General features: G+C 45.1%; 1 protein-coding gene across 4 annotated transcripts in view; it reads right to left on the bottom strand.

The window, feature by feature from the left end:
- Positions 1-4,093: 4,093 nt before the first annotated feature.
- RBMS2 (RNA binding motif single stranded interacting protein 2) overlaps positions 4,094-25,364 on the bottom strand; it is a 74,400-nt gene continuing 53,129 nt past the window's right edge. The window contains exons 4-14 of one of the 4 annotated variants that reach the window (XM_032209169.1): positions 24,884-24,975; positions 22,514-22,671; positions 19,386-19,465; positions 14,773-14,882; positions 11,378-11,424; positions 11,098-11,191; positions 9,657-9,707; positions 8,556-8,669; positions 8,388-8,468; positions 7,258-7,344; positions 4,094-4,754 (exon numbers count right to left, since the gene is read on the bottom strand). In XM_032209169.1, coding sequence (XP_032065060.1) covers positions 7,264-7,344; positions 8,388-8,468; positions 8,556-8,669; positions 9,657-9,707; positions 11,098-11,191; positions 11,378-11,424; positions 14,773-14,882; positions 19,386-19,465; positions 22,514-22,671; positions 24,884-24,975 — 908 coding nt within the window. In that variant the 3' untranslated portion in view covers positions 4,094-4,754; positions 7,258-7,263. The remainder of the gene's footprint in view (positions 4,755-7,257; positions 7,345-8,387; positions 8,469-8,555; positions 8,670-9,656; positions 9,708-11,097; positions 11,192-11,377; positions 11,425-14,772; positions 14,883-19,385; positions 19,466-22,513; positions 22,672-24,883; positions 24,976-25,364) is intronic. The other 3 variants (XM_032209170.1, XM_032209171.1, XM_032209172.1) reach the window with 3 other exon arrangements.

Genomic DNA, 25,364 nt, shown 5'->3' with positions numbered 1-25,364 from the left:
TCAGGACAGGCAGGTATGCTGAAAAAAGGAACACCCGTTTCCAGAGCAGATCTTGATCTGGCGCTTGCATTTTTACAGAGCCGTTGGGGGCTTTCAATGCAGACATACATTTCTGTGCACAGATAAGCATCCCAGCATCCCTCAGTGAGGTCAGATTAGCATTACACTAGAGATGGGACAGAAATATTGGGGATGGGTCTACAAATCCACATCCCCCATTCACCCTGAACGGAACCCGCTTACTAGCCACACAGGTGTTTGAGGTTACACTACGGCTACAAAACACAGGAATGTGCACATTTACTTAAAAGTTAATTTCCTGAATTTATGGGGATTTCCTTCTTGGTAAGGACTGCTCTCTTAATCATAACTAAATTTTACAGAGCTGTATCCTGGATTTCTTTGCTTTTTAAAAAAAAAACAGTGCTGGACAGAAGACACAAAATTTAGGAAGCTAGGATACTCCTCATTTCATATAAGCAGTAAAATAAACCTGGTAGCTAGTTAACTATAACTTCTTTGATCTCCCAAATTAGCTTGGGTTCAAATCCCCACCGTTTGCTGCTCTGTTTTACAGCTTGAAGGCAAAGCCAAACCAAGCCAAAGATTTAGCATTTATCTGTTTTAAAGTCCTGATATCAGGATTTGCTAATTTTATTTACTTTATTAAATTAATCAATGATTTTAATAAATAATTTAATTATTTTCAATGCTGTTCCTACTATTTTAAGAAAATGGTGACCCTGATTTTAATGATTACACCTGAATGCCTAACTCTAACCCTAACCCTAACCCTAACCCTATGGTCAAGCCTAACCCTTGGTGTTTATTTTCTAACAGATTTCCGAGTTAGAGTCTAGCCAAAGGGAGTTTTTAATTTTGCTTCTTTGATTACTGTTACATTTAAAAAGGGCCCAACTCTAAAGGCTCTGCAAGCACAGACTAAATTGTAATCTAGGGCAGTGGTTCTCAGCCTGTGGGTCGGGACCCCTTTGGGGGGGTCGAACGACCCTTTCACAGGGGTCGTCTAAGACCATCGGAAAACACATATTTTCAATGGTCTTAGGAACCGAGACACCAGTTTTACGGTTGGGGGTCACCACAACATGAGGAATTGTGTTAAAGGGTCGCGGCATTGGGAAGGTTGACAACCACTGATCTAGGGGTTGAATAAATCTATCAGTTGCCCATCATCAAATGCCTAAATATCTAGCATATTTCCCACTCCCATCTAAAATAGGTAGGGGAAGGAGTGCTTAGAGGTGACTGAAGAGTATTAACACAAGCCAGAAGAATCTTAATTGTAAACACATCAATTTGGGGAAATCAAATTTAAGGATCAGGAGACCCTATGGACAACATCCCCCCCTTTTTTAAAAAACAACAACAAGGGTTTCATTAACCTCTGACTGCTAATTGTTTGAGCAAGATCTCGTAGCAGATTTGGACAAGCAGTTATGAATCCTAACCTAGCAAGAAATTTGGCAGCACGAATCCTATCAGAACAAGAGGGGGGGGGGAAGGGTGTGCCTTTCTACAGATCTCATCCACTCCCAAGAAAACTTCATAGGACAGCTTTCCTCAACTTGGACTGCATACGAAAGGGTCATCGGGGATTAAAGAGAAAACACAGGGCATCATGGAGGGTATCTGCTGTAACCTTTCTAAAAGCTGCTCAAAAAAATGGGAGGGGGGAAGCAGGAGAGTGGCCTGTTAAGGACCAGGTGTACCCCGATGTAGTCTGAGGTTGCAGCCCGTATTTAGAGCAAACCTGGAACCAATTTCTCAAGTAGAATCCTTTTATAGCTTGTATTTACTCTAGGTTCAGATGCAAGGAGTTTCAAAGTTTCCCTGCAGTTTGGCCTGTGAGCTCTGCAGGCAAATCACAAGAGGGAAGGGTGGGTGGGTATCAACCCCCAACCTAGCTGGGAAGTTCCTTTACTCATCCTGCAGAGACTGGGTGCTCCTCTGCCTTTGCCTCCCAAATAGTCTGAGTCAGTTGGAATCAGAATCTCAGTTACTGCATTTTTATTTATTTTTTAATTGTTTCTCTAACTAGCCACCCCAACCCATTTTGGGACCTGACTCTGCAAAACGCCATTTGGCCACGGATGAGGGCCCATCGAAGATCACGGAACATAAAGATGAAGGCAAGCTTGCATGCCCCAAAAAAGGCACTTCAGTTTCTCTCAGCACTAGGGGGACAGGGTGGTGGTGGTTAGTCCAACCAGGAGGTTCTAGCCAGGCTAGAGAAAAGGGGCACCAAACGTAGCCAGCCTTTGGATCCACTGGGTGCCTGCATTGTCGGTCTTGCCTCTCTGTTCTGGGGGGCATCACGGCCGTGTCAGTGTGTTGCCCCTTGTCACGAGCAATGCGGGAAGGGATCTAGTCTGGCTGAAGGATTACGCGGATGGGGCGAACTCAACCCTCCCCAAATCTCCAACAGGAAGTCCACCTGCTCTTTGCTGGGTCAGGAGCCATGCTTTCAAAACAGCCAAGACGGCAAAAGGGCCCTGAGCCACGTCCCAAGTCCAATGACACTCGACAGATATATTTATGCCACTTCCTCCAATGCCACAGATCTCTCTCCGCTCCCTCCAAAGACATGGATGGTACGCACACAAACCAAGACAGATAGGGACCACATGCACACGTAACTCTTGCTTTCCTAGACTCCCGTGACACCCGTATGGCCTCCGCCATTGCTCCTTCCTGATTGTCAGCTGCATAAGAGCCATTTCTTCAAAGGAAGGGCCCAGCAGGGAGGATGGGGGAGGGGGGGAGGGGAGGAGAGGAAAGGGGGACAAAGTGATCGCAGCCCACGGTGGGAGAAAGCAAACGGTCATTGGAACAACAGGATGGAAGGGATCAGCTACATGCCAGCTGGGCTGGGCTAGGGGTGACTTTATGGTGGAAGAGAGGATGACTTTTAGCACCATCTGGTTGGGGGAGGGGGGAGAGGGGGAAGGAAACATGCAGAGGTGTCTAAAGCACTTCGGGAGGCTCTGCAGGGAAACACAAGGTAGGAAAGGCTGAATTATTGCACATAATCTCCTCCTATTGCAAATCTCAGGGCGCAGCCAGCAATCAAGGGCTGGGGGAGGGAGGGATAACGTGCATAGTAACTAGGGTCTCCGGAGGGGAGGTTGGGAGTGGGGTGGGGAGCGGGGAGCTGGGACATCCCCTGCAAGGTGCTCGATGCTCCTTGGTTGCTTGGTTCACGGCCATCGGGACGGGCTTCCTGCAGTCCCCACCAGTCACGGAAGGAGAGCACCTGTTCCCAGCTGAGTTGGTCGAGAGAAAACGGACGCACTGTGGACCTGGGCTTGGTGGGCATGCAGGAACTGGGTGTTGGGGTGGAAGGGGGGGGGGCTTACGGCAGCACAGTCCGGACCGCAGGCAGCAGAAGGCACTGTGTGTGTCTGTGTGTCTGTGTGTGTGCGTGTAAGAGTGTGTGTGTGTTTGTGTATCCCGGGGATGGGGGACAGGGCGAAGCACTGCTGCTGGCAACGTGTCCATTCAACGTCCGAGAGTCCAGAGGTGACGACGCATCACTGGCGGCAGATTCCTTAGTCCGTTTATTGTTCCCCTGGTCCAGGGCAGGACGGGGCAGGCGAGGGGGGGGGAGCCTCCCCATGGAAGCAAAGACAGGTCTGCACAGAAGCTCAAATCAGAGTCCAAAACATCCAGCAAAAAATAGTCCAATTGGACAGAGGGCAGAAATTGAGGTCTGGCGCAAACTCTGTTTTTCTCTCTCTCTCAGCTGAGGCAAAATTTATGCCAAAAAACAAAACAAAAAACAGGATTAAGTTCATCCGATGCCTCCAGCCGCATCATTTCATTCCAACTTGACAAGCATTAAGCAAGCCCCTCTTTGCTGCCGCCAAAAGTTCAACTTTTTTTTTTTAAGATTTCCTTTTTTTCTGAATTTTTTTTTTGTAAATTTCCTCTTTTTTATTTTTTTGTAAATTTGTCTTTTTTAGAAAAAAAATACCCTCTTGAAATAATAAAATAATCCTTTCAAAGCAAAATTCCCTCCCCGCTCCCACCCCAAGGAAGAAAAAGAGGAAGAAGAAGAAGAAGAAAAAAAAAGAATTCCGCACTGATTTTTATCCTACAGCTGCGAGGTGGGGCTTTTCAGAGCATTTTTTTTCCTTATAAAACAACAACAACAAAAAATATTCAAACACTTTTGCATATTTGTCCTTTAAAAAATCTTTTACATGACCAAAGAAAACAAAATGAATTCAAAGGAGAAAAAAAAATAAAACCTTCCTCCCACAGAGGTACCGAACCAGCTTTCCAAAAGAAGGGGGGGAAAAATTCATTTTCTTCTCTGGAGAAATTCTGGGGCATCCAAAGCGTTTGACTTTGCTGTTATCAAGAAAATAAACACGCACGCACACACGCAAACACACACGCTCAAACATACACGCACAAATGTTCTCGTATTAAAATAGTCCTTAGTCCATCTGTACATCTAAGGGTCGGGGGTATTTTTTTTTCCTTTTCTACCCCCATTCTAACCTCCTTTGGTTCCTCGGTGACAAAAGTCTATTGCGGTTATTTCCTTGTTTAAAAAAACAAAACAACCTTTTTCTTTGCCAAAAAGAAAAAGAAGAAAAAAAAAGAAAAAAGAAAAAATGGTTCCGACATCTTCTAAACGCAGCACAAAATTTTAACAAAAAGAAAATAAAGAAAAACCACGTTGTCTCCCTCGAAGTGATTGCTCAGAGTTGAGCTGCTCGGTGGCACTAGAGGGATGGAAAATGGAGGGAATTACGAGGAGAGTGGGCAACAAAGACCAAAGTGGAGGTAGTTAGCATGGCACACAAAAGCAGTAAGCAAGGAGAGAAACCGTCCCATTCCCAAGCCTTCCTCCTTCAGCCTCTCTTCCCCCGCTTCTGGCAGCCACCCGTGTCCAACATGTTAGGAAGCATTTGAAGGACCTATCTGAGCACACACAACCTTCTCGGCCTTAACCTTTAGCCACTTACCTATGTGGGAGAAGGACTTTGAACTGTAGGGGCAGACATGGTTAAAGATAAAGGATCCGCTCACATATATGTGCTAGTCGTTCCTGACTCTAGGGGGCGGTGCTCATCTCCGTTTCAAAGCCGAAGAGCCGGCGCTGTCCGAAGACCTCTCCGTGGTCATGTGACCGGCATGACTAAATGCCGAAGACACACGGAACGTTGTTACCTTCCCATCAAAGGTGGTCCCTATTTTTCTACTTGCATTTTTTACGTGTTTTTGGACTGCTAGGTTGGCAGAAGCTGGGGCAAGTAACGGGAGCTCTGTTATGTGACGCTAGGGATTCGAACCGCCAAACTGGCGGCCTTTTTGATCGTCAAACTCAGCGTCTTAGCCACTGAGCCACTGCATCCCCGTGACATGGTTAGGTCTGAATTAATTAGGGCAACTCTTGCACCGAACACTTGCTGCAGGAAGCCGTGCCCCGTGTTTCCTGCAGTGAACAAAGGAGACGCCATTCTGAGGCAGAGAACATTGGCGTCCTTCAAGTGTTCACTGTGGGAAATGTCAATGTCACACCTGGCGCTCCTTCCAAAAAAGGCCATTCCGAGAGTTGATCTCAGAATTCCAAGTGGAGAGTCACATGCTTGGGAGAACAAACGAGTGTTGTGACACCTTAAAGATCAATATATAATCTAGTCTCATTGAACAAACGAGGCCGATATGCAAAAAGTTCAGCAGGTGATCTTCAGTTGTTCCTGAAGGTCACCTACCCTTCAAGATCATTGGGTCACAAATTGCCAGGCTATGCAAAGGCGAGAATCCTTATTAGTCTCATTAACATTCCGCTTTCTGCTCACTCAGTTTTGTGGTTGTGCCCAAAGTTCAAATTTGATGATCCTGATGGAAAAAAACTGAAGCTAACATAGAAACTGGGCCTGTTCCTGGGACAAGGAGGAGATTCTGCATCCTATCTCAGTGAGAAGTTTGATTTTTCTTCATTCTTGGAACTCGGGAGGTGGGACAGCCTCCACCAACCTAGGTGATCTCCATTCTCTAGGTGAGAATGCCTCAGTCACCACAGCTACTGCTAAAAACTCTGGGAACAAAGGCCATACACTTGAACAATGTCCGGCTCACTCCAGAAATGCTCTGTGGAACTTGATGTGGAGACTCAAATCTAGCCTCTTGGCTTCCTTTTTTCCTTATTTGGGAGTAACCAAGTAGTTCATCTCCCTGTCTGTCCTTGAAGCGTCTCAAAACCCTTTTTATTCTCTTTTAAATTAAGCAGCAGGAAGAAGCAGGGCAGAGGTGGGGTCATACCCATTCGGTCCGGTTCAGCCGAATAGGTAGTAACTCCGGTAGACACGTGACCTACCAGTTCTATCCTTGGCGGTGCCATCTTGCTTTTCTGTTCTGCACATGCGCAGAACAATCTTCATTGAAAAAAATGAAATTTTTATTCTGTTGTGTGCATGTGCAGATCATTTTAAGTGCAAATGTGCGACTGGTGTGCAGAAAAATTTTCGGCAGCCGAACCGGTAGTCATGGCAGCCGGAACCCACCCTTGAAGCATGGGACTCAGCTACAAGCCTTCTGCTTGGTAGCTTATTTTCCTTCTTTTTAGAGATTAAATCCTGCTTAAAGGGGTTTCCTGCAGTTGCATGAATCACATGGGGTGCTTTTTGACTTTGGGCAGTGGGGGGTGTTTAATTTCCAAGCCACACTTGCTGTCCCTCCATGGTAAAGAACAGGGAGGGGAGGACCCTGGATCTCATTTTCCAACTGGCCATGACTGGATGCTGTAAAATAGAGATTGAGGTTCCTCTGCCAACCTCCTCCTACGATACATTCCCAGTTCTAGTCAATGTCCCAGCGTCTCAAATGCCATCTTAACCTCCTTTACAGAATATTCCTGGCATGTGGATGAGACAAATCCAGGTTTCTGGAGTTGCTGGAGAAAATATCTTCAATGGACTCCTAACTCTTGCTTTATCTCATCTTTTTTACTCTCCACACCTCTCCTCCTGCTCTCGGGAGGAGAGAAAAGGGCTGTGTGTGGGTGAATCTATCCAGATTGCTCAAATTACCCTGAGAGGGACCCTCCTGGGCTCGAGGGCCGATGCCCAAGGCACTGGCCATGAGCTTCAAATTCACTTATTTTCCAGAACTGGCAAAGGATTAAGAAAATGAAAAGAATGGAGCTATCTCTGGGAGAAGAAAACTAATATATATATATATAGATATATATAGATAGATGCCAGTGGCCTTTCCTGTCCTTACCTGTTGTTACTTGTTGTACTGATACGAATAGGCAGCATGATCCGATGGAGACTCCACTGTCACGTGGCTCTGCTGGCCACTGTTCTCCTGTGACAAAATACCCATTGGGGGAATTGGGATGGTAGCCATATCTTCCCCAAACCTTTCAGCCCCATTAAGACAAGCAAGGTCAAATCACTACGTGGCTTGGTAGGGAATCAGACCTCTCCACTTGCCTCATGAAGACCTCAGCAGATTGCCATGGACTTGGAAACTGGTCTCCAGAGACTCCTCATCTTACCCACAAAGAAAGACCCATCCACCCCCCAAAACCCTGCGATGGGTCTACTCAGAGGCTTTCTCCATGTTGCCTGTTTAAAGCTCGGCATAGAAAGACACTATGTGGCTGGGAAGAAAAACTTTGCAAGGGCCTCTGTGGGAAGACACCAGTGGGCAGAAGTAAGGGCTCATTTCAGAACCTATTAAAGATTAGTGGCTGATCGAATTCCCAGACTAATTTGAGCTAGTTTGGTAAACGTCATTATCCAAAGCACATTTATGCCATAGCTCCTAAGGACCAGGTGGGGTGGGGTGGGGTGGGGTGAGTGGTGAAGAAGAAAAGGTTACAAAAGTCATGGCAAGGGTGGCAGCGGAATATGGGAATCCTCTTCCATTCCCCAGCATTGCCATTTCAAAAATCTATAAGCCATGCTCTGGGTTTCCACTCACCCACTTACCCTCGGTAACCTGTTCCTCTTTACTGGAAACACACAAAACCAAATTGTGTATCAGCGCAAGATGAACAATCTCTGAATAGGCATGTAATATATATATATATATATCCCAGACAAATACACAGTCCAGAGGCTGAGTTCACACAACCCACCAAATCCCAAACCCAAGTTAATAAACCACAGTTGCTGTGTTCACATAACATGTGACGCGACTCCCTCATCCCCACCCACCCCCAATGGCTTAACATAAGAGCCAGTTGCTACGGCAAAGGTTCAGATCCCGGAAGAAAATAAGGCACGCATTTTCCATCCCCATTTTAGCTTACTTAGAGCTGTTATGTGAACTCAGCGTGAGGTATAAATCTGTACCAAGGAAGCACTCCTAATTTAAGCAGGAAGGCCCAAAGGGCCTCTTACCTCAACTGCGACACTAGAGGAAGGCACCGGTGTATACTGGGGGATATAGGCTCCTTGCATAGCTGCTGCCGCTGGCATATACTGGCAAGAAGGAGAGAAAACGTCAAGAGGCGGCAGCAGGACTGAGTCTCAAGCCCCACACACAAAAAAGGCAAGGAGAATCCTTACTGTGCCAGCACTGCTGAGGGACAGATGGCCCAGCTGTTGGGTGAGAGGCCCCATCATGGAAGTGGGCTGGATGGAAATGGCGTGGTCCATGGCAGGTGTGAGCACCGTCCCCTGCTTGGGAACAAAATGCTAACTGAGTAAAAGAGGGCCCCATTAGAGACAAAATGGAAAGTAATGAAGGGATGAGCCTATCAACATCCTAAGAACAACGGGCATCATAACGGTATGAAGGTACTACATTTCCCAAAGGTTCAAATCAGGGGATAATTAGAAAAGGTGAGACATGCTGACTAGCACGCTAGGCCACACAGCACTTTGAATTAAAAACAAAAAAGGTTTTTCCACTGAGTACTAAAGTATATTAAAGGTAAAGGTTTCCCTCACACATACAGACTATGCTAGTCATTCCCAACTCTAGGGGGCGGTGCCCATTTCCGTCTCTAAGCTGAAGAGCCAGTGCTGTCCAAAGTCGTCTCTGTGGTCATGTGGCCGGCATGACTAAATGCCGAAGACGCATGGAACGCTGTTACCTTCCCACCAAAGGTCGTTTCTATTGTTCAACTTGCATTTTTTATGTGTTTTCGAACTGCTAGGTTTGAAGAGCTTGGACAGGAAACGGGAGCTCACTCTGTTATGTGGCACTAGGGATTCAAACCGCTGACCTTTCTGATCGACAAGATCAGTGTCTTAGCCACCGAGCCACCGCGTCCCTTTTAAAGTATATTAGTTGTTATTTAACACAGATGACACATATGATTTTTTTTACCCTCCTGACCCAGGAAGACAAGCAGAACAAAACACAAAACAGTGACACCATTTAATCTCTTTTCCTGTCATTTGGTCTAGAAAGGGAGAAAGCCCAAGCTCTCACAAGTTTAAAAAAAAAAAAAAAAAAAAGCCAACTCCAACTTTCACTGCTCCATCTGAATCCACAATTAAAGAGGTTAATCAGCACCGGGAGAACTTTTGCAACATTTTCCTTAATGGAGGATTCCAGGTAGGTAGGTGGCAGGTAGGTGGCAGGTAGGTAGGTAGTAGGTAGGTAGGTAGGTAGTAGGTAGGTGGGTAGTAGGCAGGCAGGCAGGCAGAAATAGCTCTCACCGTGGGCTGCATGAGGTATGACTGATGGTGCATCCAAGATGGACTGTGGACCTAGAATAAGAAAGCGTGTTTTATACGGGGTCTCTTAGCAAAACGCCCCTAAAAAGTAGACTGAGTTATTCATCCCCGTCATGAAGGAGACTGAGAAACAATATCCAAGTAGGGCAGATAAGATTTCAACAGGGGACTTCTGGTTCACAGCTCACCCCCTTGTAGATTTTTCTGCTTAACCGGTCTTGCCCCACTCTGGGTTCCCTCCTAAAAATTGGGCTTTGGACTACAACTCCCATAATCTTTGATCATGGGTCATGCAGTTTGGAAGGCCACTTTAAAGGCAGACCTTCCCCGTCACACACACAGTCAGCGGATAGCTACATTCTCTCTCCTTAAGCTACTTTTTTTTACCGAGACTAGATGACTTCTAGTAGCTGAAGGGAAGATACAACAGGAAAGTCAAAAAGAATTACCTTCCATTTGTTCTAAAAAATTTTTAAAAATCGGACAGGTCTTCTCATTTTTCCCTGGTGGGGAAACCCAAGGGATTGGACAAATGCATCAGCCCCCCTCCATGTTGGCTTGGTCCTTCACAATAATGTCACATCATTTCTTGCCATTTCTGACTCATTATTAGTGACCCCCCCCCAAGCCATGTTAATCACAGAATCTTGTTATTCTAGGTGGCCAACGCATCAATCTGTTAAGTCCTCTGAAGCAGGAGCCTCCAACCTTGGGCACTTTAAGACTTGTGGACTTCAACTCCCAGAATTCCCAGGCCCCTGCTCTGAAGGGAAGAAAAGAAAGGTTGTGTTCTGACTGAGGCTTCCCAAGAGCATGAAGAAAACTCCTTGTCTCGACAAAAAACCCTTTTTACTAATTTACTGTGAATTCTGCTCATTCACATCCAGCAAAGTCTGTCAAGGGAGGATTTATAGTCACAGACCTTATCTGGCTTGAACAGCTGCCAGGCTGATATCTGCAACCAATTAACTCCACTCCCCTTTCACTCTCTTTTATTTCCTCTGGGAGGGGCCATTTATCGTCCACCTGTGGCCTTACTCCCAAGTCAGCCCCTGTTCTTTAGTTGTTCCCTTTATCTGGCAACTCTGCGAATGCACACACTGGAAACAGACTCCAGCTCTTCGTCTGCCTCACTGACGTCTGACTCCGAAGGCAGCTGATAACTGTCAGACAGCCCTTGGCCCCCTCTCTGCCTCTGACAAAGAGCCCTCATCAGATCCTTCCCCAGACTCCAACTGGCCCATGTTCCTCCCTAACCTCCTCACTGCCTGAATTTGCTGCCAGCTCTGCTGGCAGGCCACAACAGATTGCCTCCTCCTCCTCCTCCCCATTCTTAGTACAGCCGTTTCCAAGCTCTTGTCTCTTGTAATGACTCAGAGGTCCTGGCTTGTCTTGTCCAGTATTAGCTGCAAAAGCAACACACCTGGTAAGAGGAAACAGGTGATGGGAGATAAGGGGAGAGCGCAGTCTGGGCAATCATCCTGTTCGGAGCCAGGCTGTAGGGCGTTGTATAGAACCTGCAGAGAAAATAGGAATCGCCTGTTAGAAATCTGTCCCAAAAAACTGAGAGAGGTCTCAGCAGGACTCTCTTCCCAATGGTTGCCATGCCAGTTTAATTCTGCCAGGCTCCATTTTTCATATCATTTCTAATGGAAAATATTACTGTACCCATAAAAGGTGAAGGCACAATAGCAAAGACATACCCGTTTTGTAACGCTGTTGTAGGGTCATAAGTCAAGGTCATCCCACCCTGCAGGAAACAATAGTTAATTCACATAGGGCTCATGCCTTTTCCTCTTTCCCCAATGCACCAGGTTCTCAGCTCAAGGAAGCAATAGTTACAATTTCACCTTTCCAGGAACAAGTTGCAAGCCTTCTCCAGGCCAGCAGAAAGCCTGTTCTCTCAACCAGCTTAGTGGCATGTCAGTACAGCTGGTCAAGCTGTTAAGAGAACGTTCTCCTGCTGTCTCTAAGCTTAGCCTGCACACCTTGAGGCCACTTCACAAAATCCAAAGGGAGGGGCGGCAAACCAGTTCGCTTCCATGCCAGGGATGCAGTTGTAGACTTCCCGCAAGGAAATAGCACACTGACCTACCACGGAGCGGTGGGAGAGATTACGTTTAAAATGGTAGCGGGACATGGGAACCAAATAGCCAAAATCTCTCCGGAGAAAGGAGAGACATTTGAGATTACTCATATGTATTCCGGACAGCTATTTTTTTGTGAATACATGATAGGAACCAAAGATTTTGCCGCTGCTCGCTATCAGCGGGCAGTCATTGGACTACAGGTAGTCCTTGAATTATAAGCACCATTGAGCCCAAAGTTTCTGTTGGTAAGTGAGACAGTTGGTAAGTGTTTTGCCCCATTTTATGACTTTTCTTGCCTTAGTTGTTAAGTGAATTACTGCAGTTGTTAAGTTAGTAGCAAGGCTGTAAAGCGAATCTGGCTCTGCAACCGTCATAAATATGAGCCAATTACCAAACATCCCAAATTTGATCATATGATTACAAGGATCATCAGTGCAACAAATAGTTGTAAGTCACTTTTTGGGGGGCTTTTGTAACTTTGGACTGTCACTAACATATGGTTATAATTCGAGGACTATATGCACAGGAGCCAGAGACATTATTGTAGCCTTTCCTAGACTCAAGGTTCAACTAAACCTCACTTCTTAATCACTTTGGACTTTATTTTTTTTATTGCTTTTTAAAGATTGAGAATTTTCAGAACCACAAGTTTTATTGTATTCACTGGGTCAAGGGTTTTTGTTCTTCAATTTTCTTTCTTTTCTTTGGGAAAATCGTGAATTTAAGATTTCATGAAATCATGAATTTAAGAGTTTGCTATAAACTTTTTTTGAAAATACAAAGTTATTACAGAAAATACAGAAAAAGTAGGTTCGAGAAATTTTCAAATAGATTAAAGAGATGTCTTTGAATTAAAACTTTGACGTTAATTCAAAGGATTTTCCTATGGGAAACATTCCGTGCTTACTTTTGAAAACGAATAACTGATGACTTTGAAGGCACAAGGTAATGAATGTATCAATGGATTTATTGAGTGAGCTATATGACTTTTGGGTGCAAAAATAATTTTAAAATCTGCCAGGATAAATAAATTAGATGGTGTTATGGAAGATAAACTGATTTTATTGAATAAAGTTGAAATTGATCTAAATGCAGATGTAAAAATGTATAAGCAAGAGGGAAAAGGTGAAAAGTGGATACAAAAAACCGGAGCTGTTGGACATACAAGTGAAACTGATTGATTGGGGGGGTGGGGGGTGGATGCAAATAATAAGCCAGAAGAGTGATGTTAATAATCTCTTCATACGGGATTTGAAAAAGGAATTTGTTAAAGTTGTCAACAATTTTCTGAGAAGAAGCATGGAGAATCTGAGGAGTGAGGTGGATAACCTCTTTACACTGGATCTACAAAAGGGCTTGAAAAAGATGCCAATGATTTGGTGAGAAGACATGAAGAGAGCATAAAAAGAAAACAGATGTTTGAATATTATCTGAGGAGACTAGAGGTTGTTAATGAGAAAGGGGAAAGATTACATACAGTGTTTGGTTTATATGATCAAGGTTAAAAGAAATGGATTGCTAATTCTGATGACATTTGATGGATGTTATGTGGACTAAAACTAGACAACAATGTTTTAAAAGTTTTGTTTATTTATAAGCCAGTTGGTCTAGGCACCAGGCTAGAAAGCAGGAGGCCTTGAGTTCAAGTCCCAACTTAGCCATGAAAGCTGGGTGGCTTTGAGCCAGGCATTGTCTCTCAGTCAGTGGTGGGTTCCGGATCCCGATGCAACCGGTACGGTGCAATGGGGCCCAGTGCCACTACATGTACGTCTGCAGCGCACGCATGGGTCCTTACCTTCTGCAATGCTCCGCGATGCCTCCGCAACGCCTCCGCAATGCTGCAGCTGCTCAGTGGAGCGTTGCGCAGGCGCAGTACGCTGTGTGCACATGCGCAGATGGCCCGTTTCCTTCAAATACAGGTAAGGAACGAGGGAGGGCGGGTGGGCCCTCCGGAGCACCGTACCGGAACGGTACCCGGTGCTCCTGGCAGCTCCGGTACTAGGGCATACCGCCTGCAACCCACCACTGCTCTCAGTCCAATCCACCTCACAGGGTTGTTGTTGGGGAAACCAGGAGGAGGAAGGTGTGTTGGATATCTTTGAGGTATTTGTAAAAATAATAAAGCTGGGATACAAATAAATAAATATTTGAAGAACTGAGATCGGGAGATTTGTTTAAAGAAAATGAGGAATAAATGTAAAAACAAGGAATCAAAATGGGTTTATTGAACATACCGTATTTTTCGGACTATAAGGCGCATCGGTGCCTAGGATGCACCAAGATTTTGAAGAGGTAAGTCAGAAAAAAAAAGGTTTTATCTTCCCCGGCCCCCCAAGAGCACTCTGCAGGCTTCAGCAGGACTGGGGAAGGCAAAAACGCCCCCGTTTTTTACCAAAACAAGAGCATTTTCCTCTTCTCCCAGCCCCTCTGAAGCCTGCAGAGTGTTTCTGGGGGGTGGGAGAAGGCAAAAGTGCCCCCATTTTTCACAAAAATAGGATGCAAGGGTAGGGCTTCGGGAGGCCAAAAATGGCTGTATTCAGTGTATAAGACGCACCAAAATTTCAACACTCTTTTTTGTGTGTGTGGGGGGGGGGGGGGAGTGAGTCTAATACTCCGAAAAATATGGTAGTTTACAATAGTTATGTTGCTACTTCTTGCCTTAATGGACTTTTGCTGGGGGAGATGGGGTGATGAGGTTTTAAAGATTTGTTTAATCTGAAAGAGAAAGGGATGGGTTGTGGGATGAAGAAATGATTAGTTGTATTTTGAGAGAGAGTGAAAAGTTGTTAATGTTAACTATACTTAACTAACTGGGCTTTTAAAAAAATCTTTTGTAGTTCATATTAGTTTTATTTATACAATACAATTCTTAATAAAATTATTGCCAAAAAAGGGGGGGGGAGTTCCATGCTAGGAGAAAACGTGTCAAATAAACTTTTTATCAAGTTCTCGTTGGGTCACCATGTATGACCAAAGGGGATTCTGTGCCCATTGAAGTCCGCTCTTACCGTATCACTTTCCCTTGGCCAGGCTCGCCCATTCTGCACATATTTGCCCTGATTCTGGCGCTTCTTCTGACCACCATCAGCAAACTTGCAAAGCAATGGATCTGGAGGAGCTGCAAGGAAAAAAAAACAGAGCTGGGATTAGCCTTGGGACTTTTTGTTATAACGTATCTGGACACTCCTGGTATGAACTCCTAGGTCTCTGTATTCTCTCAATGCACTTGAATCTAAACCTAAACCTTCTCTTCACAGATGACTGGATGCACTGAATTCCACTCCACACATCGTCCCACCTGTGATGGACTCATTAACAGGATGCTATTTTGCTTTGTAGCAATAACTGCTGTTATCAAACCTGAGTTGCTCATTGTCCCTTCTTCTCCTTGACTTCATCCTACCTCTGAACCACAGATGCCCTCCTCTTTCTTTTCTCCATTCCTTTCTTTCCCTCTCTCTTTCTTTTTCTCTTTCCCTTCCTTTCTTTCTCTCCCCCTTCCTTTTTCTTTCTCTCTCCCTTCCTTCCTTTTCTTTCTTTCCTTTCTATCTCTCTCCTTTCCTTTCTTTCTTTTCTCTCTCCCTTTCTTTCCTCCTTCCTTTCTTTCTTTCTCTCACTCTTTCTTTCTCTCTCCCTTTCTTCCTTTCATTCTCTCATCTGTCCTCTTTCTATCTCTCTCCCTTCCTTTTTCTTTTCTTTCGTTCTCTCCTTTACTCTTTCTTATTTCTGGCTTTCTTTCCTTTCTCTCTCCCTTTCACTTGTCTCTCCCCCTTCCTCTTTCTTCTTTACCTCACTTTCCTCTCTCCTCTCTCCTTCCTTTCTCTCCCTCTTTTTTCTTTCTTCTTCTATCTCTCTCTCCCTTCTCTTTCTTTCTTCTTTCTTCCTTTTCAATCTCTCTCCTTTCCTCTTTCTTCCTGGCTTTCTCTCCTCCTCTCTTTCTCTCTCCCTTCCTTTCATTCTCTCACCCGTCCTCTTTCTATCTCTCTCCCTTCCTTCCTCTTTCTTTTCTTTCTTTCTCTCTCTCCTTTCTTCTTTCTTTCTGTCTTTCTTTCCTTTATCTCTCCCTTTCTTTCTCTCCCCCTTCCTCTTTCTTTCTTTATCTCACTCTTTCTTTCTCTCTCTCCCTTCCTTTCTTTCTCCCTTCCTCTTTCTTTCTTTCTATCTCTCCCTTCCTTCCTTTGTTTCTTTGTTTCTTTCTTTTCTCCCTTCCTTTTCCCTTCCTTCCTTTCAATCTGTCTCTCACTTCCTTCCTTCCTTCCTATCTATCTATCTATCCCTTCCTTTCTCTTTCTTTCTTTCTTCCTTTCTTTCCTTCCTTTCTATCTCTCTCTCCCTTCCTCTCTCTTTCTTTCTCTTTCTTTTTCACCCATCATGGCTAGAAATAAAGAATGAAACCTTCTGCAAATTGTTCAGGATCCAGCCGTGCTGAGGGGAAGTCAGAAGAGCTAGCTAGTATCAATTCTGAGACTTTTATCAGACCATCTGCAGACTTTTATTTTAACATCAGTGCTGGGCCTATTAGTATTTTGAAGGGAATGCTACAGCCTCCGTCCAGAGTGTGTGTATGGCCCAGGCAGGTTTCCATGTAAAGACTTGCAGACTTCGGTGTCATGCTACTGTTTTCCTTGAACTCTTGTGGTTAACCTTCCTTTTTGTTGCCAAGCAACTACTCTCTTCTCCCACAACTGGGAGAGTGTACAGAGCTACATAGCATTCTGAATTACTACCACATGAGTAACACTTATGTACAAGAGGACACTCCTGCTTCCCTCCACTGGACCCTTGGCCAGCAAGTCAGAAGGGCCAGCTGATACATGCACTGAAACCAAAGGAGCCTCTATTCTGTGAGTTATTGGGGGGGGGGGACACAGGGGACCAGGTATGGCCACTTTGGAAAAGCAGATGATTAAAACAGCTTGGCAAAAGGGAGGCATCAAATAATTGGGACAGAGAGTATATTTTAATGGGTCTTCCCCAATCAGATACGCTTCCTGTGAGTGGAGTGGCTGTGTTCCCTCTCCCCAAACTCTTTTTCGTTATGCGGCCTAGTTTTATTGCAGCCAGCACTGGAGAGCCTGTAGCTGTAGCCACTGCAGCATCAGAAGTGACCTGATCGAGCGCTTTTCCGACACAAAGACTCTTTAGGTGATTTGGGGATAGTCATCCTCTCTCAGCATAATCCATCTTTATTGTTGTGGGAATTAAATTAAGGTCAGTCTCCATGTAAGCTCCTGGAGTGTTCAGGCAAAATTGGGGACATGAATGCAATGACTAATAACCACCTCTGTAAAGGGAAGCTAAGGGAAACGAGTGGAAGACAATGCGATATTGTACTTATCAGACATGATCAATTGATAACAGCCCGGAAATGGCAAGAAACCCTTAATTCTTAATTCTTTTGGTAGATGTGCACACCTACCTTGAGATGGGAGGAGATGGACACAAATAAGCAAATAAAAATGTCCCTCTTTGCCGGAGTGAAGTCTATCTATTCCACAAGGACCATGCTGTGAAATGTTACTCCTTGTAAAAAGTAGGATTCCTTAACTCTATGACACCTTCCCCCACACATTCCTCTTAGAGTAGTGTTGGCAAAGCTTCCAAATGGAAGCGCACGCAAGCGCCAGAAACTGGAAGATCAGCCACCCAGTGCACATACGGGCACCGGGCACCTGGTCTTCTAGTTTCTGACGTGCATGTGGCATGCCAAGAGCAGCTGGCCAATGCGCATGTGTGTGCTGGGAATTTGGAGTTTGCATTTAAAGAATATTCATTGGCTTTATCAGTTCCTCGTCACAGAAACAGGAAAGCAATTGCTTCATGCCCTGATCATCCCCTTAGCTCAGTGTTTCTCAACCTTGTCAACTTGAAGATGTCCGGACTTCAACTCCCAGAATTCCCCAGCCAGCGAATGCTGGCTGGGAATTCTGGGAGTTGAAGTCCAGACATCTTCAAGTTGACAAGGTTGAGAAACACTGCCTTAGCTGGATGACTGCAACAGTCTCTTAGCAGATCAATTACAAAAACAATTACTACCAGCCTGCTTTCCATTGAGGACCTGTATGCTGCACGAGTCAAAAAGAGGGCCGTGAAAATATTTACAGACCCCTTGATCCTGTTTCAACTCCTACCCTCAAAATGATGCTATATGACGCTTGTGTCTAGTTGTTCACACCAGAACAAGTAGACATAAGGACAGTTTTTTCCCGAATGCCATCACTCTGCTAAACAAATAATTCTCTCAATGCAGTCAAACTATTTACTAAGGCTGCATTACTATTACTATTAATCTTCTCATCGTTCCTATCACCCATCTCCTCCCACTTATAACTGCATGACTGTAGCTTTGTTGCTTGTATCCTTACGATTTATATTGATTGTTTCCTAGTATGATTTGATTACTTATTTGTACCCCATGACTATCATTAAGTGTTGTACCTTATGATTCTTGATGAATGCATCTTGTCTTTTTATGTACAGAGAGCTTATGCACCAAAGACAAATTCCTTGTGTGTCCAATCACACTTGGCCAATAAAGAATTCAATTCAATTCAATTCTAGTCTCTAGTCTCTTCTATTCCCTGATCATCCCTTAGCTGAATTATTGCAACAGTCTCTTAGTAGGTCACCTAAGATTTTTATTTTATTGGATGATCTAGAGAGTGTGTGCTATGCTGGACCTTCCCTGAATCAGTCCTTCCTTCCCTCTATTAGTGGGCTCCCAAGTGGCTACGTATTTATGAAAGATACCGACTCTAATTGCTGGCTAACTCATTGGGTCTTGCACTTCGGCTGTTGGGTTTTCACAGGCACATCTATTTAACTGGAAAACCTGATGGTGGTTCCTCTCTGTGATCTGAACGTTTAGCTATGGGCGAATAGTACCACCTCATACTAAAATTGTGACATCAGATTTGAGAATTGTTTTCTCATTTTAATGCCAGCCCTCTAGAACCAGCTGCTGCCAGAGTCATGCCCAGACATCTAAGCATTTGGAACAGTACTAAAACCTTCCTTTTTATGGAATTTTTTACCCCCAAGCTGGTCAAAATATTAATTATTTGGGCAAAAATGCTTTGTTGTTTAGATCTGACTTCTAACGTCTATTTTAACACATATGGGCTATTCAAGTTATTGAGTCTTTATATAGTACAGTGATGGCGAACCTCTGGCACACGTGCCAGAGATGACACGCAGCACCTTCTCTGTGCACACGTGCGCTGTTGCCCCAGCTGTGTTTTGGGTCTCTGCGCACATGCACCTCCCGATGGCCAGCTCACCTTCAGGTCTCTGCCACACATGTGCAGGGTGCCTGTCACCTTGCAGTTTGAGTGGGGGGGGGAGGCATGCACAGGGCGTGCACACACATGAACCCACAACTTTCAGTTTGGGCACGTGGGCATTTTGGGCACTTGGTCCCTAAAAGGTTCCCCATCACTGATATAGTTACCTTAATTGCAGGATACGGAGTTACCATACTAATGTCTCGATGTTTTTTATTATTTAGTATGGTGCCCTTTAAAAAAAAACTCTACTATTTTTGCTGCTGCTGCTGCTTCTATGACCTTAAACTTTTGTTCTTCTGGGAAGGAACCAATTCACCCTTATAGTATTTTCTCACCTGGGACCCCTGGAGGAGTCTTGATATATTTGCCATTGAAGTGGGTGATGATTGCTTCACACTTTTCTGTAGACTCCATCCTGGAGAAGTAATGAAAAGAAAGCATTCATAAAGCTGGGATGGAGTAAAATGCCAAATGTTTCTATTGGGGAATAACTAGGGAGAAGAATGTGCTCTGTAACAAATGCTGTGGAATTCCAAGTCCCTCAGACATGGCCAACACAGCCATCAGGAGGGACGTTTGGGCAACTTCGGCAAGATATCTACACAACCTGCTCCTGATCGATGGGGCCTCTAGCTCAAAATATAGCAGATGTGAGAGTTACCGACTCATAATTCCTATGGAGAAATTCATCCGTTTATATATTTTGCTGAACTGAAGAGGAGCTGAACTGAAAAAACAGCTCCATGTCAACTCCAGTTCATGTCAATACCCACTCCAAGTTGTCGAGATTGAGAACCAGTGCTTTAAATGGCCCTGCTTTCATTTAAAGCAATGTTTCCGACTCTTAGCAACTTTTAAGATGAGTGGACTTCCAACTCCTAGAATTCCCCAGCCATCTGGAAGTTGAAATCTACACATCAAGATGAAGTTGCTAAGGTTGAGAAACACTGATTTAGGAGCTGCGGTGGCACAATGGTTAGAGTGCAGTACTGCAGGCTACTTCTGCTGCCTGCCAGCTGCCTGCAATTTGGCAGATTGAATCTCACCAAGCTCAAGGTTGACTCAGCCTTCTGTCCTTCCGAGGTGGATAAAATGAGGACCCAGAGTGTTGGGGGCAATAGGCTGACTCTGGAAACCGCTCAGGGAGGGCTGTAAAGCACAGTGAAGCAGTATATAAGTGTTATTGCTATTTAGAGGACTTTGCAGAGAGGAAGGGATAGGGACATTGGGGTGAGTACCCTGTAATCATAAATCCAGGTACTTAACTTTCTGTTATGCTCAGAGACTTGTGATGATGGTATTTGGAAAGGTTAGATAGGAATTAACAGTCCGTGTGATTCTCCTAGATTCTCCTAATCAAGATTCATCAAAGGCAACAGATCAAATTTGGAAAATTTATGCGATATAGCCCGTTCCTAAACTATAATTCCTTGGGGAGATTTACACAAAAATGAATCCAAGCATGCAAAACCTGACATCAGAATTAACCTGGACTGGTTTTGAACTGTAGCCGTTTCCCAATCACTGGCAGGATATGAATTTATGACTCCAAGTAGTTCCAATATTTCACTGAGCTTTCAAAATGCTGGCCTGCGTTTCCACGTGGCTCTGCTATGATGATTAAACACCTCATTTTCTTGTTATTCCTTTTGGCTTTCAAACACTACATTTAAGGACTCGTGAAAAATATTTTAGAGCTGTAGCGTTTGATAGAAAGCAGGGAAGGGGGGAGGGGGGGAAGCAGCTTAGACAGAGAGAGAGAAATAAGTCTTTTAATTTCTCTCCATTCTTGATGAGGACCAACCTCATCCATTACAACTAGCCGTAGGAAACAGGAATATGTAATTAACCAACCATTGCTAATTCTACCTAACAGTCCAAGTTTACCTCTCCAGGTAGGAAGGAAATAAAAATGGAGGAGCCAGGAGCGGTCTGCTGCAATGTGAACATCTGCCAGTAGGGGGCAATATAGGACAGAAGAGAATGGTCAAACTAAGGCAAGAAAGGGAGACTGTGGAACAAAACTGACCACCCAGGTAGATACCTGAGCAGCAAAGCAGCAACAAAGGAGCAAACACCTATGCTTAAAATTAGTTCCACACCACAGCCAGACAAATCTTTAGCAGTGATCTTGGGTTAGAAACCATATGCATAAATGTGTATTTTCCTTCTCCTTAGTAAACAACGCTCCACAACCTTGTGAATCAGGAAACTCTAGGATCAATGGTGCTTCTGCCTTTCAGCATTCCTGTTCCACATCAAGCCATTTCTAAATCACTAGTTTTCTGCTACCAGCTTTTCTCCCCTTCCCTCTCAAGCAATTGACTGAATATCTTGCTTCTAACCTAAGGCTAAGCTCAAGACTGAACAGCAGTTGGGTGGCGTGGGAAAAGTGAATGAGGTAGCCTAGGGCTTTATAGTCCACATCAAAACATCTGGCCCGCAAGTTAGCCACATGTTGTAAGGCCTTGGGACAGACGGAAGTGCCCACTGAAGTTCAGCTTTTTCTGTCGGCCAACCAAACATGGAAAGGAATCATTTTGAGTGTTGATGCTCTTCCATCTTTCGCTGCAGCCTCTCCTAATCTTTCAGGAACATTTGGTGATACAGTAATGGATCAGAAATGGAAAAATACACCTGGTAATAAACCCAACGTAAAAAGGTAAAAGTTCCCCTCGCACATATGTGCTAGTCGTTCCCGACTCTAGGGGGCGGTGCTCATCTCCGTTTCAAAGCCGAAGAGCCTGCGCTATCCGAAGGCGTCTCCGTGGTCATGTGACCGGCATGACTAAACGCTGAAGGTGCATGGAACGCTGTTACCTTCCCACCAAAGGTGGTTCCTATTTTTCTACTCGCATTTTTACATGCTTTCGAACTGCTAGGTTGGCAGAAGCTGGGACAAGTCATGGGAGCTCACTAGGGATTCAAAGCGGCAAATTGCCGACCTTTCTGATCGACAAGCTCAGTGTCTTAGCCATTGAACCACTGCATCCCTATCAAAACAAATATACAGTGAGCTAAAATAATACAGTTTCAGAGAAACATAGAAAAATTTTCACAGAAATGCCAAATATCTAGTTCCAGGGAACCAACCCAGAAGAGGAGTGTGGCTATAGCTATCCTAACCCTAAAACTTAGGGAATAGGGCATGGAAGAGTAAAAAGGCACCTTCACCACCTTGAACCCAGAGGGAAATATTTGCAAATGCTCCATGCGTAAGGGAATATTTAGCCCAGCAAATTTCTGTGCAGGTATTCCTACAGAAAAAGCATCCTTGGGCAACGGAATTGTTCAAGGTGCTCGTTCCCATAAGGGATGTGAATGGATCACATTTCTGAGGGTTCCCCCAGTGAACATAGGCTATGCCAGTTTGTCCTTTCCAGGCAGCACTACTGTGGAGAGCTAAAGAGATGTACCAGGAAACCAAACATTCTCCAACCCTGTCCCAGCCATCCTGCCTGACCTGGCAAAGCCAACTCCTCGGCTGGTGCCGCTGGCATCACGTAGGATACGTGTCGAGATGACTTGTCCGAACGGTTTCAGCATCGACTCCAATTCAGCCTCATCCATGCCCAAAGGCAAGTTTGACAGGTAGAGGTTGGTAGGATCCTGCTCCTGTTGCTATGGAAACAAGAAGTCAGGCTGTTGCCTAGCAATGGTCCATCCCATCCCGGGGACGCATTCCTTTGGACTCTCCCTTCCCCTTCCTGAACGTATCACCTTCCTCTGTTGAGATGCTTGCTGCCCCCCCTTCCCTAAGCACACTGGGGCCTTTCTATCTATAAAGAGAACTCAACATATTATCTCGGTCGAGCGCCCGGCTTCTGCTCTGAGCAACCCCGCCGGGGAGACTCACTGCTGTGAAGCAGAATGAAGAGAAGCTGAAACACTGGAAGGATCCAGCGTCCAAGGAGAGCAAGCGAGGCAGCAAACATGGCCTAGAGTACTGTTGGCTACATCACACACCCAAATGTGCTAACTGCACACTGGGTATGACATACATGACCTAAGTGCACGTGGGAATGCTGTGTGTTCTTTCCAAATAGTGATACTCAGACTGTCAAAGAAATTCCGAGGGAATCCCACCGCTGGCCATGGCTTTAATTAACCAAAACGTGGAGAATCATAGGTTCCCCACCACTGATTACAGTGTAATTTACTCTGAGTAAATCCAAATCTACTGGAGCACCAGAGTGCAACATCTGCCACCCATCAAATGGGAAGATAGTCTTGGGCTAAGAGAGCATTACTTATTTCTTATATGGAACCACAATGATGGAGCTCTCTGCTTCTTTGAGTAGTAGCTTATTTAGTCTACAGAACAGTGGACCCAATCTTTCTGGGTTTATGAAGCGGCAGGAGCAGGGGGAAGTGGGTGGAGAAAGAGGATGGTTTTGTGCACATGCCCACCGCTTGCACGGCCCAGTTCCCAAGGGCCACGGACTGGTACTGTGTCATGGACTAGGGGTTGAGTACCCTTGCTAGAGAAAGCTTTCCTTTTCTCTTTCTGTGTCTTTCTGTTTCTCTGTTTCTCTCTCTCTCTCTCGCTGTCTTTCTATCTCTCTATCTTTCTGTCTCTCTCTCTCTTTCTGACTGTCTGTCTCTCTCTCTCTCTCTGTCTCTCTCTTTCTTTCTCTGTCTGTCTCTCTCTTTCTCTGTCTCTCTTTCTCTCTCTCACTCTCTCTTCCTGTCTCTCTCTCTTTCTTTCTCTCTCTCTGGCTCTCTGTTGGAGGAGAAAGAGGAACTGAAGCTTGTTTCAATATCAAAAGTGCCACCTGATTCAAGCAACCTGCCCCAACCAAATGGTGGCACCCTAATTTCCAGAACTCTTCCCAATATCCCTGGAAAGCTTCCGCTTGGGGGAAAGTGGAATTAAAATGATGAGCAAAGTGTGTTTTTGAAAAGAATTAATACATCATATAAGTGAACAATTTATCTTCAAACATTGACGCCTCTAGTTTTAAAGACCTTTTTTGGGGGGGGGGAAGGGTATTCTTTTCCCAAATAACTTAGGAAAGGAATCCTTGCCTGACCAAGTGAGACTGAGTAATACTGGAAATTATTCTGGGATTCCAAGGCCAGGATATCCAACTTAATGGATAAATAATTTGATCTGCTATGGTTGAGTCTCAGGTAATAGCTGGGGTCCGATTCACATATAATAATACTAAGGTACATTGGCTCTGGGTGTTGCTCTTGTCTGCTTAGGCCTTATCTGAAGGATGGCTTGAATAGAAAACCCAGGTTCCTGCAGAATTTACCACCAGGTCTACTCATAGGGAATGTTCCCAGCACCACCACTCCAACTACATGGAGTGAAGCACCAGTGCAGGGGTCGGCAACCTTAAACATTCAAAGAGTCACAAAGGTCCTAACCAGAAGCTTCCCGTTCAATTCTGGAGCCGACCGGAAGTCTGGTTCCCCCACCCTTGAGTCTCCTCCTGGTGCGGCGTCCTTTTTCCTCTACCTGTCCTAACCGAAAGCCCTATCAATTGTGGAGCCGGTCGGCGACAGGGAGCCGCAGCAGAGGGATGAAAGGGCCAAATGCGGCTCCAGAGCCGCAGGTTGCCAACCCCTGCACCAGTGGTACTCTTGAAACACTAGGTAACACAGGTAATGCCAGAGAATATACTCTGTAGAGAAGCATCTCCATCATGGCCAGGTTATTATAAGGAGGGTCTTGCTTCCACGGGGCTAAATCACAAGGAGCATCTTGTGGATGGAGGACTAGAAGCTGAACTGTGATGGTTTGAGTCAGGCATGTTCCCCGTCTCCTTCGTGGAAGTGAGGGGGGGGGGGGTTCTGCCGGGCAGGGCTGTAGCTCAAGGCTTACCTTGGCCATCTGAGCTTGGACCCCGCTGGCCTTGAGTGCAGTCACGGCTTTCTGAGCTGCTGTGGGGCTGTCAAAATCCACAAAGCCATAACCTGAAGGTTCAAGGAGAGGAAAGGTAAGTCCCGTTGACCTCAGAGGTTCTGTTTCCAGCTTCTACAAGAAGTCCTTGACTTACAACAGTTCCTTTAGGGCCCGTTCAAAGTTACATCACTGAAAAAAAAGTGATTTATGACCGTTTTTCAACACTTAAGGACCACTGCAGCATCCACACGATCACAAATTGAACGCTTGACAATCGGCTCCCATTTATGATGGTTGCAGTGTCCCGTGGTCACAGGATCCCCTTTTGCGACCTTCTGACACGCAAAGCCAATAGGGAAGCCAGGTTCACTTAACAACTGCAGCAATTCACTGAACAACCATGGCCTGAAAAAGGTCGTGAAATGGGGGAAAACTCATTGAATACATGTTTCACTTAGCA

The sequence above is a fragment of the Thamnophis elegans genome, chromosome 2 (genome assembly GCF_009769535.1).
Source record: "Thamnophis elegans isolate rThaEle1 chromosome 2, rThaEle1.pri, whole genome shotgun sequence".
Classification (NCBI taxonomy): domain Eukaryota; kingdom Metazoa; phylum Chordata; class Lepidosauria; order Squamata; family Colubridae; genus Thamnophis; species Thamnophis elegans.
Note: the sequence above shows the minus strand (reverse complement) of the source record. Positions and strands in the feature narration are given on the sequence as shown.